This window comes from Chiloscyllium plagiosum, chromosome 43, assembly GCF_004010195.1.
Source record: "Chiloscyllium plagiosum isolate BGI_BamShark_2017 chromosome 43, ASM401019v2, whole genome shotgun sequence".
NCBI lineage: Eukaryota > Metazoa > Chordata > Chondrichthyes > Orectolobiformes > Hemiscylliidae > Chiloscyllium > Chiloscyllium plagiosum.
Genome location: NC_057752.1, coordinates 6,087,854 through 6,100,324, shown reverse-complemented (window position 1 = coordinate 6,100,324; position 12,471 = coordinate 6,087,854). Strand labels below are relative to the sequence as shown.

Genomic DNA, 12,471 nt, shown 5'->3' with positions numbered 1-12,471 from the left:
GAGATGTTCCCTAAAGCGCTCTGCTAGGAGGCGCCCAGTCTCCCCAATGTAGAGGAGACCGCATCGGGAGCAATGGATACAATAAATTATATTAGTGGAGGTGCAAGTAAAACTTTGATGGATGTGGAAGGCTCCTTTAGGGCCTTGGATAGAGGTGAGGGAGGAGGTGTGGGCGCAGGTTTTACAGTTCCTGCGGTGGCAGGGGAAGGTGCCAGGATGGGAGGGTGGGTCATAGGGGGGCGTGGACCTGAATCTGGTTTCCAGCATCTGCAGTCATTGTTTTTACTTAATTAAAAAGAAATCTCTCCTTTGTCCAGCCCTTCATATCTCCTCTCAACCTGCTCTTCTCCATGGAAAACAGCTGGAGTTTCTCTCGTCTCCCTGGAACCCCTCATGCATCAATTTTTGATGCACCTTTCCTGATACTTTCACATCCTCCCCTCTGTGCGCTGCCCAGAGCTGGACATAATGAACCAACTCAGGCGGCACAGTTTGAACGCAACTTCTTTGCTGTTGTAAACCTAGCCCTTCTATAAAAGCGCAAAACTACAAAACCCTGGCACTCGCCTTTTTCAATTCGCTCACAAGCTTCACACCCGCTCCAGGCCCCTCGTGATCTTCCAACCAGCGCACGCGGCTCCGGAGCCGTCCCATTGGCTAACCCATCGCCCCGCCCCCTCCTGCGGCCTCTCCCCCCAATCGCTCGCAAGAGCCGCCGTTCCACTGCTATTGATTGACTCGCTCAGAGAACGGGGGCGATTGTGACGGCACAATACAGGAATTCAGTTGACAGGGGGAACGTGGCGGAGGTGTTGTCCGATTGGCTGCCGAGGAGCTGTCAATCACTAAGGCGGCTCGCCGCTTCCTGCAGCAAAAATACACAGAGGCAGAGAGTGTGTGAACTGGCTGGGCATAGTATTCGGGAGGTTGCCCCTCTGTCATGGAAGGAGTACTGCACAAGTGGACCAATTATCTGAGTGGTGAGATGGGGTCTTATACCTTGCTGCAGATGCTGTCCAAACAACTTAACCAGCACTGAGCTTTCTGCAGCCTGAAGAAACAGCGTACTGGCGCCGCAAAAGGCTGACACTCGGTGCATATTGCCAGTTGTTCTTTTATCTGTCTCCTTCCTGTAGATTTTGCAGATGCAGGTTTGCTGCATCGCTGTTTGAGGGAGAACACCTGTTTGGATCCATCCTGAACACGGGGTGTTGAGGCCCGTGTCTCTACCACAGCTGACAGTAGCCAATTCAGCGTGCGACCCTCGGGCTTTGTTTGGCTTCCGACCAGATAATCCGGCGCATAATTGAGCCACGCAAGCTTTCTAAAGGGCAGCTTGCCTCGTCTTTCCCAACATCTGCAGGGATTGTTGCTGTTGAGGTTTCGTTTCAAAATCAAGGGTTCAGAAAAGACGATGGGTGGCTGCAGTTCAACAATCTGGTCATTTGTTGATCTTTTCCCTTTCAGGAAATAAGAGGGCTAGGGAAATTAGTTTGGATTCTGGCAATGGTTGAGCAAGCCTTAGTTCTACAGGCAGAGTTTAGTTGAATTGGAAGAGAGCCTGGAAGTAAGAAATGTAGTTAATTGACAGAAGAAGCACTTTCGATTATGAAATGGCTTCTCGGAGCAGGCAGAAGGACGCTACAATTTCCCTTTGTGTGAAAACTCCGAACTGAGAAGCCATCAACATCATATAGCCACTAATAAACTCAGTTGGAAATTCTGGAAAAACCTCTTTAGCCAGAAAGCAGTGAGAATGTGAAACTCAAAATCACAAGGAAGTGGGTGCAGTGAATGGATAATCACGAGGGAGAAAGGAATAGAAGGATAGGCTGGTGGAGACGATGAAGGATGGGGAAACATTTGTTTAGAGTATAAACTAGCATGGAGGAGGTGGGCTGAATGGTCTGCTCCTGTGATGTAGAGCAAATGTGTCAAATCTACATGAGCATGTAATGAACCTGTAACCTGTGTATGTGGTTGAAACTGTGCCCAGAGTACTGTGTACAGCTCTGGTCTCCTTACTCAAGGAGTCATGTACCTTATTGGAAACAGTTTAGAGAAGATTTCTAAAGATTGCGCACGAGGAAAGGTTGAGTCTACATTTATTGGCATTTAGAATAATGAGAAGTGATCTTATTGAAATATATAAGATCCTGGGGGCACTTGGTAGGTTTGCTGAGAGAAAGTTTCCCATGGGAAGGGGCAGAATGTAAAACAAAAGGGCATGATTTCAAAATAAGTGGGTCTCTCATTTCAGGCAGAGATGTGAAGCAATTTCTTCTGAGCGTCATTGTGTTTGTAATTCTCTTTTTCAGAAAGCAGTGGAGGCTGGGTCTTTGAATATATTCAAGGGTGAATGAGACAGATTTTTGATTGATTGGGTGGGATCAGACAAGAAAGTGGAGTTGAGGCTACCATCAGAGAGCCATGATCTTGTTGAATAATGGAGCAGGTGAGAGGGGCCAAATGGCCTACTCCTGCTTCTATTTCTTGTGCCTTTTATTGGCTTGTTACCTGACTGGTAGGACCACCCTAGCCGGAAGGCAACACCTTTGGTCTGAAGCATGCACCCCTAGAGCTGAGGAGGCAAAATTGTTAACAAATGTGAAATACTGAAATGACTGAGATCTGAAATAAAAAGTGCTGCAGCAACTCAGCACGGCTGGCAGTGTCTGCAGAGAGAAACAGTTAGTGTTTCGGGTCTGATATGACTTTTGTTCAGAACTGAGCAAGGCTTGCCCTTTACAGAGTTCACAGTAACTTTTTAATTATTCAATCCCCTGCTTGCTTGGCTGATCTGCGTATGGATCAGTCTTTAATTGGCTGGCACATTCAGAGGGCATTGCAATCCTCAATGGCATCATCTGGGTGAAAAATGCAATGAAACAGTTTATTACTAGCCGTGTGCCTGAGATCTGGTTGGTACTGAACTTAATGTATAGAATGTAAATAGGCTGGGATAAGAATGTCGAAACCCAGTCAGTGTAACAGCCAGCTACAACAGAACTGGCCAAATCGACTAATGTTGAAACAATAGGTAAGCTTCAGCTGTTCATCGTGAACCTTTTTCTTCATGCTTTCCAACTCGAGCTGACCTGCTCCCTCACCATAAACTCTGAGTTGTACTCTAACCCCAGCCACTCCAACATACACAGGTGGAGCCTGGTGCTCCCAAACAATGTACACCAAGCTCCAGTTCAACTGAAACAAAATACTTCTATCCACACCCTACTCTATTCATTCCTTGGTGCTGTAGCCTGGTTTCAAGTGTCGCTTCCTGAAATTGAAAATTTTGTCGACTTTAGGTTTCCTTTTTAGGGAAACAGAGCTCCTGGTGAAGGAAAAGTTCACAGATTGGAAACACTTAATTTGTATGTTTCCCTTGTTACTAAATTAGGAAAAGGTGCAGGCCATTCAGCCCTTCAACTCTGCACCATGATGCAATGTGATCATGGCTGACCATCTACCTCTACACCATTTTCCTTTGATACCTTTTTTTAATATCTAGAAATCTATTGATTCCTGTCTTAAATATATTCAACAACGGGAACTGCACAACCCTGCCACAAATTTGCCACTTTGGATTTGAAAGGCAAACTGTAGAAGCTTGAGTTTTGCAATGTGTCTGTGGCACCATCTGAGTGCATCGTCAGACTGAGTTTGCAGGGTTCTGCTTTAAGTGGCCTGGGCAGTGTGTCCAAGAAGCTGCAGTTTGCTTTTCCAGTAATCTGTGAGTTAGCCTTTGGGGAGGGACGCAGCTGCCTCTGGAATTATGTGATCTTGATTTTTGAGCGGGAAAGCAATCCTGCTTGTCCGATTCCTTTTAATCAATACTATCATTGCAGAAATCTCCAAGAATTCCCTAGAATCCCTCTATTGGCGAGGAGATGTGGCTGTGTTTGTCCCTTGGAAGAAGGATGACACTTGCTTGTGACAGCAATTTGCATAGTGAAGCCTTTTAACATTGGTTCAACCTGTTTTGTTGCGTTACTTTTTGCCTTCCATGGTCATTCAGTCCTGAGCAATTACTTGCACGGTTTGAAGCTGTTTGGCCCAGTGGTAGGGGCACGACTCACTGTGCCACAACTTCTTAAATGTTCCACGTCCTTTTATCACAGGAGTCTGTGCGAGTGTGTCCATGTGTTGCACACTACATCAAGCTATCAGCTGCCACGAGGCTGACAATGTCTTTTGACTGGAGTTTGGGTTCTAGGCATATCGAAGCTAACTCTTGAATTTGTGTCTAAATGAGCAGGACGCAGAAGTTAGTCTGGGGATGCAAATGGCAGCCACTTATAGCAGTTATGTGAAATTTCATGGGATACTGTGTTTTGTACCTGCAGTTGTTTAGCAGTTGCAATGTGCAATTCTGCAAATTGTTTTCACAGACCAGATCAGTAACCTAATTCAAAAGGTAATGTTCAGGGATATTCATTGAGCCACACAGACGTTTGGTCAAACGAGTAGGTTTTAAGGAGCCTCTTAAACAGAGAGGGAAGGAATCCCAGAACTTGGGAGTTCAAACAACTGAAGGTGCAGCCACCGATGGTGGAGTGATTTAAAAATCAAGGTGCTTGAAGGGTACTAGAATTAAACAAGTGCAGCGATGTCTCTGCTGATTTATGGGACTGACCATAATAGTCAATGTAGATCAGAGACCCGGGGGGGGGGGGGGTAATAGGAGAATGGGATTTGGTGTGAGTTAAGCCTCAGAACAGCAGAGCTTCGAATGACTTCAAATTTACAAAGTTAATCGCAGTTGATGTTAAAGTTAAGACTGGTCTTTTAAAAACTGAAAGAACTGCAGATGCTGTAAATCAAAACGAAATCAAATTGCTGGAAAAGCTCAGCAGGTCCGGCAGCAACTGTGCAGAGAAGTCAGAGTTAATGTTTTGAGGTCCAGTGACCCTTCCTCAGAATTGATGAAGGGTCACTGGACCTTGAAACATTAACTCTGATTTCTGTCCACCTGCTGAGCTTTTTTCCAACAATTTCTGGTCTTTAGTTTGCTCACCAACTGTATTAAGGGCTAAGAAGCAAAGGCTGCTAAATGTGAGTCAAGTTGCAGGTCAGTTATGACCTTATTGAATGGAGACTGAACAGGCTAGAGGAGCTAAATGGCCTCCTCCTGTTCCTAAAATTGTTGTGTCTTCACAACCTTCCACAATTTTTTTTGTATTTGTTGCAATCATAATCTTCTGCTGATTCTTCCAATCCCTTTCATTTTGACAGGCTGGCAGCCACGGTACTTTGTGCTGGATGGTACTGTGCTGTCGTACTACGACTCGCAGGAAGATGTTGGGAAAGGAAGTAAAGGGAGCATCAAAATGGCTGTGTGCGAGATAAAAGGTAGAAAAGTGAAAGCAGCTGTTGAGCTTGGAGTTGCCAAACATGCACACTGGAACCCTTTGGAAAGCACTCCCACAGTTCGGTATGGCCTGACCTGGGCTTGTGTGGGTATAAATGACCAAACTTGATGCTGTGACCAAATGAGGCTTGGAATTTGTATCATTTCAAATGGAACCCTTCTGGAGTTCTGCCAAAGTTTGATGTTTCCTTACTGATGTCGCTGGGAGGGTGCAGTTCAGGTCTGTCCAGTGTGACAATGCAATCTGCTTATACAGGTAAATTAGGGAGGAATGGAAGCCTGCTTCTCCAGGTGATTCTGTGAATAGAATGGAATAAGTATTTAAAAATAGAATACTTGGGCCACACCAATGTGTGAAGCTGACTCAAACACAATCTCTGCTCTTATTCCACTGTTGCAATTATTTCCTTTGCATAAACCGAGATGGAACGGTCTCCTTGACCAAAGCCGCTGAAACCCCAGTAGGGAGAGTGTAAGTTGAGGACCTAACTTGAAAAATCAGAGCGAGGCCATTGAGGAGAGATATTGAGAATCCCTAATGATGGTAAAAGTCAAATTGGCCCACACAATATAGCAAATGCGAGCTCCAATAGAAATGTTTAAATCTGAGACCAACTGATTTTTCTTACTAGCCAAGAGTATTAAAGGATACTTTGAAAGGGTTCAGAAAAGATGTTGCCAGGGTTGGAGGATTTGAGTTATGGGGAGAGGCTGAACAGGCTGGGTCTGTTTTCCCTGGATCGTCGGAGGCTGAGGGGTGACCTGATAGAGGTTTTTCAAAATTGAGGGGCATGGATAGGGTAAATAGGCAACGTCTTTTCCCTGGGGTCGGGGAGTCCAGAACTAGAGGGCATAGGTTTAGGGTGAGTGGGGAAAGATATAAAAGAGACCGAAGGAGCAACCTTTTCACACAGAGGGTGGTACGTGTATGGAGTGAGGTGCCAGAGGAAGAGGCGGAGGCTGGTGCAATTGCAACATTTAAGAGGTACTTGGATGGGTGTATGAATAGGAAGGGTTTGGAGGGATATGGGTTGGGTGCTGGCATGTGGGACTAGATTGGGTTGGGATATCTGGTCGGCATGGACAGGTTGGACCGAAGGGTCTGTTTCCATGCTGTACATCTCTATGACCCTATGATATGGAGCAAAGGTTGGGAACCAGATCAATGAGGATTTTGTTGAGTGTCAGCTATGACTGGTAGCACTCTTGTCTTGTCCCACTCCAGGGCTTGAGCACAAAAGCCCAGACTGACTCTCTGGCGCAGTACTGAAGGAGTGCTGCACTGTTGGATGTGCTTTTGTTTTCAGATGAGGCCTCATCTACCTGATTGGGTGTATGTAAAAGATCCCGTAGTATTATTTTGAGGAAGAAAGTGCCCCAGTGTCCTGGCCAATACTTATCCCTCAATTAACATCACAGAAGATTATCAAGTCATTATCATGTGGTGTTTGCAGGAGCTTGCTGTCTGCAAATTGGCTGCCACATGACCTACATTACAACAGTGACTGCACTTAATTGGCTGTAATGGGCTTTGATATGTCCAGAGGTTGTGTATAAATCCAAGCCTTTTGTTTTGAATGCCAGAACAGCTTTGAGGGGCTGAATGGCCTTCTCCTCTTCCTACATTCTGTTTCAGCCTGTTTTTGCTTATTTTATCTGTTCCAGTCTGTCATTTGTTGGATTTCCTTGGCGCACCCTTGTCTGTCTTGTTTTACTGTTGGTACAATATGGCCATTAGGGTTTTTTTGAAAGATTCACATGACAGGCAAGGTAGGAAACAGGTTCACTGTTGTCTTCTGCCACTAAAATACCATGTTTTTCTTACTAGTGCACACAGCAGACTTCACCCGGATGGACTTGATTATTCCTGGAGAACAATATTTCTACCTCAAAGCAGTAAATGCTGCAGAGCGACAGAAATGGTTGGTTGCTCTTGGAAGTGCCAAAGCCTGCCTGGCAGACAGCAGGAGCAAGAAGGAACGAGGTGGTGCCTTTTATTCTGTTTTTTTTTTGGATGGTTTTGATGTTTCCCAGTTTTGTTTACTGGAGCGCTGTGATTATTGTCCTATAATGCTACAGGTCCATGTGCTGTTTTGAGATGCTTTCCAGCAGAAAATACATGAAGAGCCCCCTCTTGCCACTTTGTATTGGGTTTATAAACACAATGACCAGTACCAACCTGTTTGATTCTTTGAGTTGAATTTGCTCATTCCCGTCGAGAAGAATGCGTGGCGCTGCTAAATATAAGGAAGGAATGAGTGTTCAGGATTCATCAACTCCATAATAGATTGATATTAAATCTGATAATGGGGAAACTTATTTCCCCACTCAAGTGGTTGGGAAAGTGGACATCCACAAATGGGGCAGCACAATGGCTCAGTGGTTAGCACTACTGCTTCCCAGCACCAGGTACCGGGGTTCGATTCCAGCCTCGGGTGACTGTCTGTGTCAAGTTTGCACGTTCTCCTTGTGTCTGTGTGGGTTTCCTCGGGTGCTCCAGTTCCCTCCCACAATCCAAAGATGTGCAGGTTAGGGTGAATTGGCCATGCTAAATTGTTCCATAGTGTTCAGGGATGTGTAGATTAGGTGCATTAGTCAGGGTAAATCTAGAGTAATAGGGTAGGGGAATGGCTTTGGGGGGGGATACTCTTCAGAGAGTTGATGTGGACTTGTTGGGCTGAATGGCCTGTTTCCAGGCTATAAGGATTCTCCTTCTAAGTGTAGTTGAGCCAACCAGCACATAAAGGGAAGCTGGATAAATACACAAGGGAGAAAAGAAGAGAACATTAGGCTGTTAGTGTTCAAGGAGGTTCATGTGGAGCATGAATATTTCTGTGCTGCATTTTCTGTGATTGCTGCTTCTGATAGTCATCCATTGAAATCTACTGGATATATGCACATTGATAGTTTACATACAGAAAATTACACCTTAAATGGAGTTTTCACAAATTATTCCTCTCCCTAATCCGCAGATATCAAGATCAATGTCCACTTCCTCCTTGTAGCCACGCTGATATGAGTATAGGTACCTTGGCACACACCAGAGATTATATCTGGTCTAAACCTGCATTACTCTGAAGCATCAGGGAGCTTGAAACTTGAGGAAATAGTTTGGGAAAATGTCTGAGAAGAATTGTGTATGGGAAAACATATGTCCTGGTTGAAGCCAAAATGATGATGATGGACGCAGAAATGCACCAACACACATCACTCCATCAGGACGTGGCTGTTTGAGAGTCTTTTGAAATTAGAGGTCTCATTGGACTGAACAGATGTTTGCAAGCAGTCCGTTTTTGGCTACATGTGTTGCAGACCCATTTGGGATACTTGGGGGATGAAGCAGAGATTTCCTAGGAACCTGGCGGCTGTAACATTTTTGTTAGCTTTAGGAAGTGCAGTGGAACAAATCTTTCAATGCTGTGCACATGTCTCTCTGCCAGCCTCCCCAGAGTTTTCCAGGAGGCTGGCATCAGGGCTGCCTTGTGAGGGGTTTGGCTGTGCCTGCCATTTGTTTTATCGCCTTGCAATCTTTCCTTCACTATGTGGTGGCATCACACTCTGAATGTATGTCTCTTTTTTTTTTCTTAATAAAACAACTCCATTCAACACAGAAATAAACTGGACCAATGCGACTAGTTTAGTTTGGGAAACTTGGTTGGCATGGATGAATTGGACCGAAGGGTTTCCATGCTGTATGACTCTAAATCGTAAAATCGTGTAGCACAGAAGGAGGCCATTTGGCCCAATTAGTCCATGCTACCTCTGTGAAAGACCCATTCTACTGAGTCCCCTAAAGGAAGTTGTGATTGATCCTCTTGTTAAAAGATTGATTTGTCATTTTTAATTCAAATATTTTCTAAAAATGTTTTGAATTTGCAGAAATTAGTGAAACTGAGGACACCTTGAAATCCAAAATGTCTGAGCTTCGACTTTATTGTGATTTGCTGATGCAGCAGGTACATAAGATCAAGGAGTCTGCACAGCCGCTCCAGGACAGTTCTACTCCTGATGTCGAGGTATTGTACCTGTTGTAATTGTACTGGCCTCCACCATTTCCTCTGGCAATTCATTCCATGCTTCTTTCCTTTCTAATGGGTATGTGGCCAGGGCAGTGTGCTTACAGCTGATTTGAGCATCATAAGTTACATTTTAATTTGGCTAGTTCTTAAGAAAGAAGTCCCCTCAAGTAAGGAATTTCAGCCTCTCAACTGAACTTGGTTATCACTCAATTAATTGTGGACTTTAGCTACAATTCCAACCAACAGCATCCATCTCTGGATGTCCAGCGTTTAATCCTTATGCAGTATTGTTCTCCAGAGTTCTACTATTGAAGAATCCTGATGTTGAAGAATCTTGATGTTGAATTCTTACATGATTTTCTGTCTTTTTAAGCTCTTGGCATGACATTATTTATGATACTTCTCAAGTCACCAAGTCTGTAGCTTCCTTTCTTATCAGGAGTAGCTTTTCTGTTCCTTATTACGTTCTGTTTTCTTGGTTTGTTTCAAACACAGCCTGTCCTGCCATTGACGACTCAAATTCTTCTGCAGGCAATTCTTATTTCCCCATTTGTCACAATGCAGTTAGTTATCAAGCTGATGTTAAAACAGTTTGTGCTGCTTCGACACCTCCTTTTTCCCCAGAGATGGCTAATTGGCATATTTTGTTTTTAATTCCTTCATAATAGTTTGTCCTTGTCCTTTTATCTCAGGAAATAGTTTATTTCAGAAAGGGTTATTACTGATTCTTTCAATCCATGAATAGTGATAAAACTTCTGAAGTTTACATTGTCACAGTTTGCTGGTGTTCTGTATAAACTTTCCATATTTTGTCAGAGCTTTGTTTCACTTTGTCAGAGCTTTGTCTTGGAATATCTGCTTTCCTTGGAATCCCCAGTTCGGCCCAGTATAACACACCCCATGTCACAGGCATGGTAATTTTGAATTTTTTTAATCTTATTCTCTATTTATTCTTATCCTGAGTAGTCCCTGGCTAAAACCAGGCGAAACAGCCTCAGACTAAGGGATAGACTACCTAGAACTGGGCTGAGAAGGAATTTCTTCAGTCAGAAGGTGGTGGATCTTTGGAATTCCCTACTCCAGAGGGCTGTGAAGGTTTATTGACTGGAAGAATGAAATTGTTAGACTTCCAATATTAAAGATATCTTGGATATGGACGAAATGGTGGCATTATGGTAATGTAACTGGACTAGTAATCTAGAGACCCAGGCCTGTATTCCTGATGAAGGGTTTGCCCGAAACGTCGATTTTTACTGCGCCTCGGATGCTGCCTGAACTGCTGTGTTTTTCCAGCACCACTAATCCAGAATCTGGTTTCCAGCATCTGCAGTCATTGATTTTACCTAATGTTCTGGCCACACTGGTTATAAATTTCATCATGGCAACCATTGGAACTTAAATTAGTAAAGTTAGTCTGGGTAATGGTGACTGTAAAACTATTGTCAGTTGTCGTAAAAACCCATCCAGTTCACCAATGTCCTTTTAAGGGAGGAAATCTGCCGTCCTCACTGTTTGGCTTTAGACCTGCGGAAATGTGACTGACTCTGAATCACCCTCTGAAATAGCCCAGCAAGCCACCCAGTTCAAGGGTCTTGCCAGTGATGTCCATATCTCATGAAATAGTAATGGGAATAGTGGAGCAGGCACAAGGGGCCAAATGGCCTAATCCTGCTCCTATCTTCCTGTTTGGAAGAATGCATCCTTTAGCATTGCTATTCTAGCTTCAATTTCTTGATGACAATAAACATCTTCTCCCATGAGTCTTCTCAGGAAGTTAAAATGTGAAACCCGTTTCAAACCTGTTGACCATTTCTCTTGACTTCTGTTTTCCTGCCATTATTTTGTTTGGTCTTCATAATGCCTGCCTTTTTATACATTCATTTTCATTCCAATCATTTTGTTCATTTTCTCAATTGGTACCTGAAGGTCTGCTGCTGTGCTAGTCACAAGGGTGGCTTCATGTAGAATGGTTCACACTTGAAAATGCTGCCTAGTCAGAGAGAAAACCTTTTGATTTCTTCAATGATGGGTGAAATGTCATAATAGTGGAATGGAGATCTGGATGATATGATTCCAGCTGATGATAATACTGAACAAGTTGGATCCCAGAATGTAACCTGACTTGATAGGTAACATATGCAATGTTTACAGTTGGTCAATGTGGTGGTTAGTCACTGAAACCTTTTTATGTGAGGTCACAGATATTCTTTAACAGAACATAAGTTTATTTCACCCCGCCCCCAAAACAAAACAGGTCTGTGTGTAAGACAGTTAGAAAGATCTTGACACAAATAGCTAAACAAAGTTTTAACTCGTTTCCCAACACATTGTAAGGAGATCTTGGTTATCTGTAAGAATAATCTGGTAAGAATAATTTGATTATGGTAAGAGATTTTAACTTTCCAAACATAGTCTGGGACTGCCATAGTGTTCAGGGTTTAGATGGAGAGGAATTTGTTAAACATGTACAAGAAAATTTTCTGATTCAGTATGTGGATGTACCCACTAGAGAAGGTGCAAAACTTGACCTACTATTGGGAAATAAGGCAGGGCAGGTGACTGAGGTGTCAGTGGGAGAGCACTTTGGGGCCAGTGACCATGATTCTATTAGTTTTAAAATAGTGATGGAAAAGGATAGACTGGATCTAAAAGTTGAAGTTCTAAATTGGAGAAAGGCCAATTTTGATGGTATTAGGCAAGAACTTTCGAAAGCTGATTGGAGGCAAATGTTCGCAGGTAAAGGGACGGCTGGAAAATGGGAAGTCCTCAGAAATGAGATAACGAGAGTCCAGAGACAGTATATTCCTACTAGGGTGAAAGGAAAGGCTGGTAGGTATAGAGAATGCTGGATGACTAAAGAAATTGAGGGTTTGGTTAAGAAAAAGAAGGAAGCAAATGTCAGGTATAGACAGGATAGATCGAGTGAATCCTTAGAGTATAAAGATAGTAGGAGTATACTTAAGAGGGAAATCAGGAAGGCAAAAAGGGAACATGAGATAATTTTGGCAATTAGAGTGGAGGAGAATTCAAAGGGTTTTTACAAATACATTAAGAACAAAAGGGTAACTAGGGAGAGAATAG

At 43.6% G+C, this 12,471-nt stretch overlaps 1 protein-coding gene across 4 annotated transcripts in view; it reads left to right on the top strand.

Annotated features, from left to right (window-relative positions):
* The first annotated feature begins 733 nt into the window (after window positions 1-733).
* LOC122543324 (pleckstrin homology domain-containing family A member 3-like) overlaps window positions 734-12,471 on the top strand; it is a 25,417-nt gene continuing 13,679 nt past the window's right edge. For 2 of the 4 annotated variants that reach the window (XM_043681851.1, XM_043681848.1), the window contains exons 1-4: window positions 734-980; window positions 5,236-5,352; window positions 7,200-7,355; window positions 9,251-9,387. In XM_043681851.1, the coding sequence (XP_043537786.1) occupies window positions 941-980; window positions 5,236-5,352; window positions 7,200-7,355; window positions 9,251-9,387 (450 nt within the window). In that variant the 5' untranslated portion in view covers window positions 734-940. The other 2 variants (XM_043681850.1, XM_043681849.1) reach the window with 2 other exon arrangements.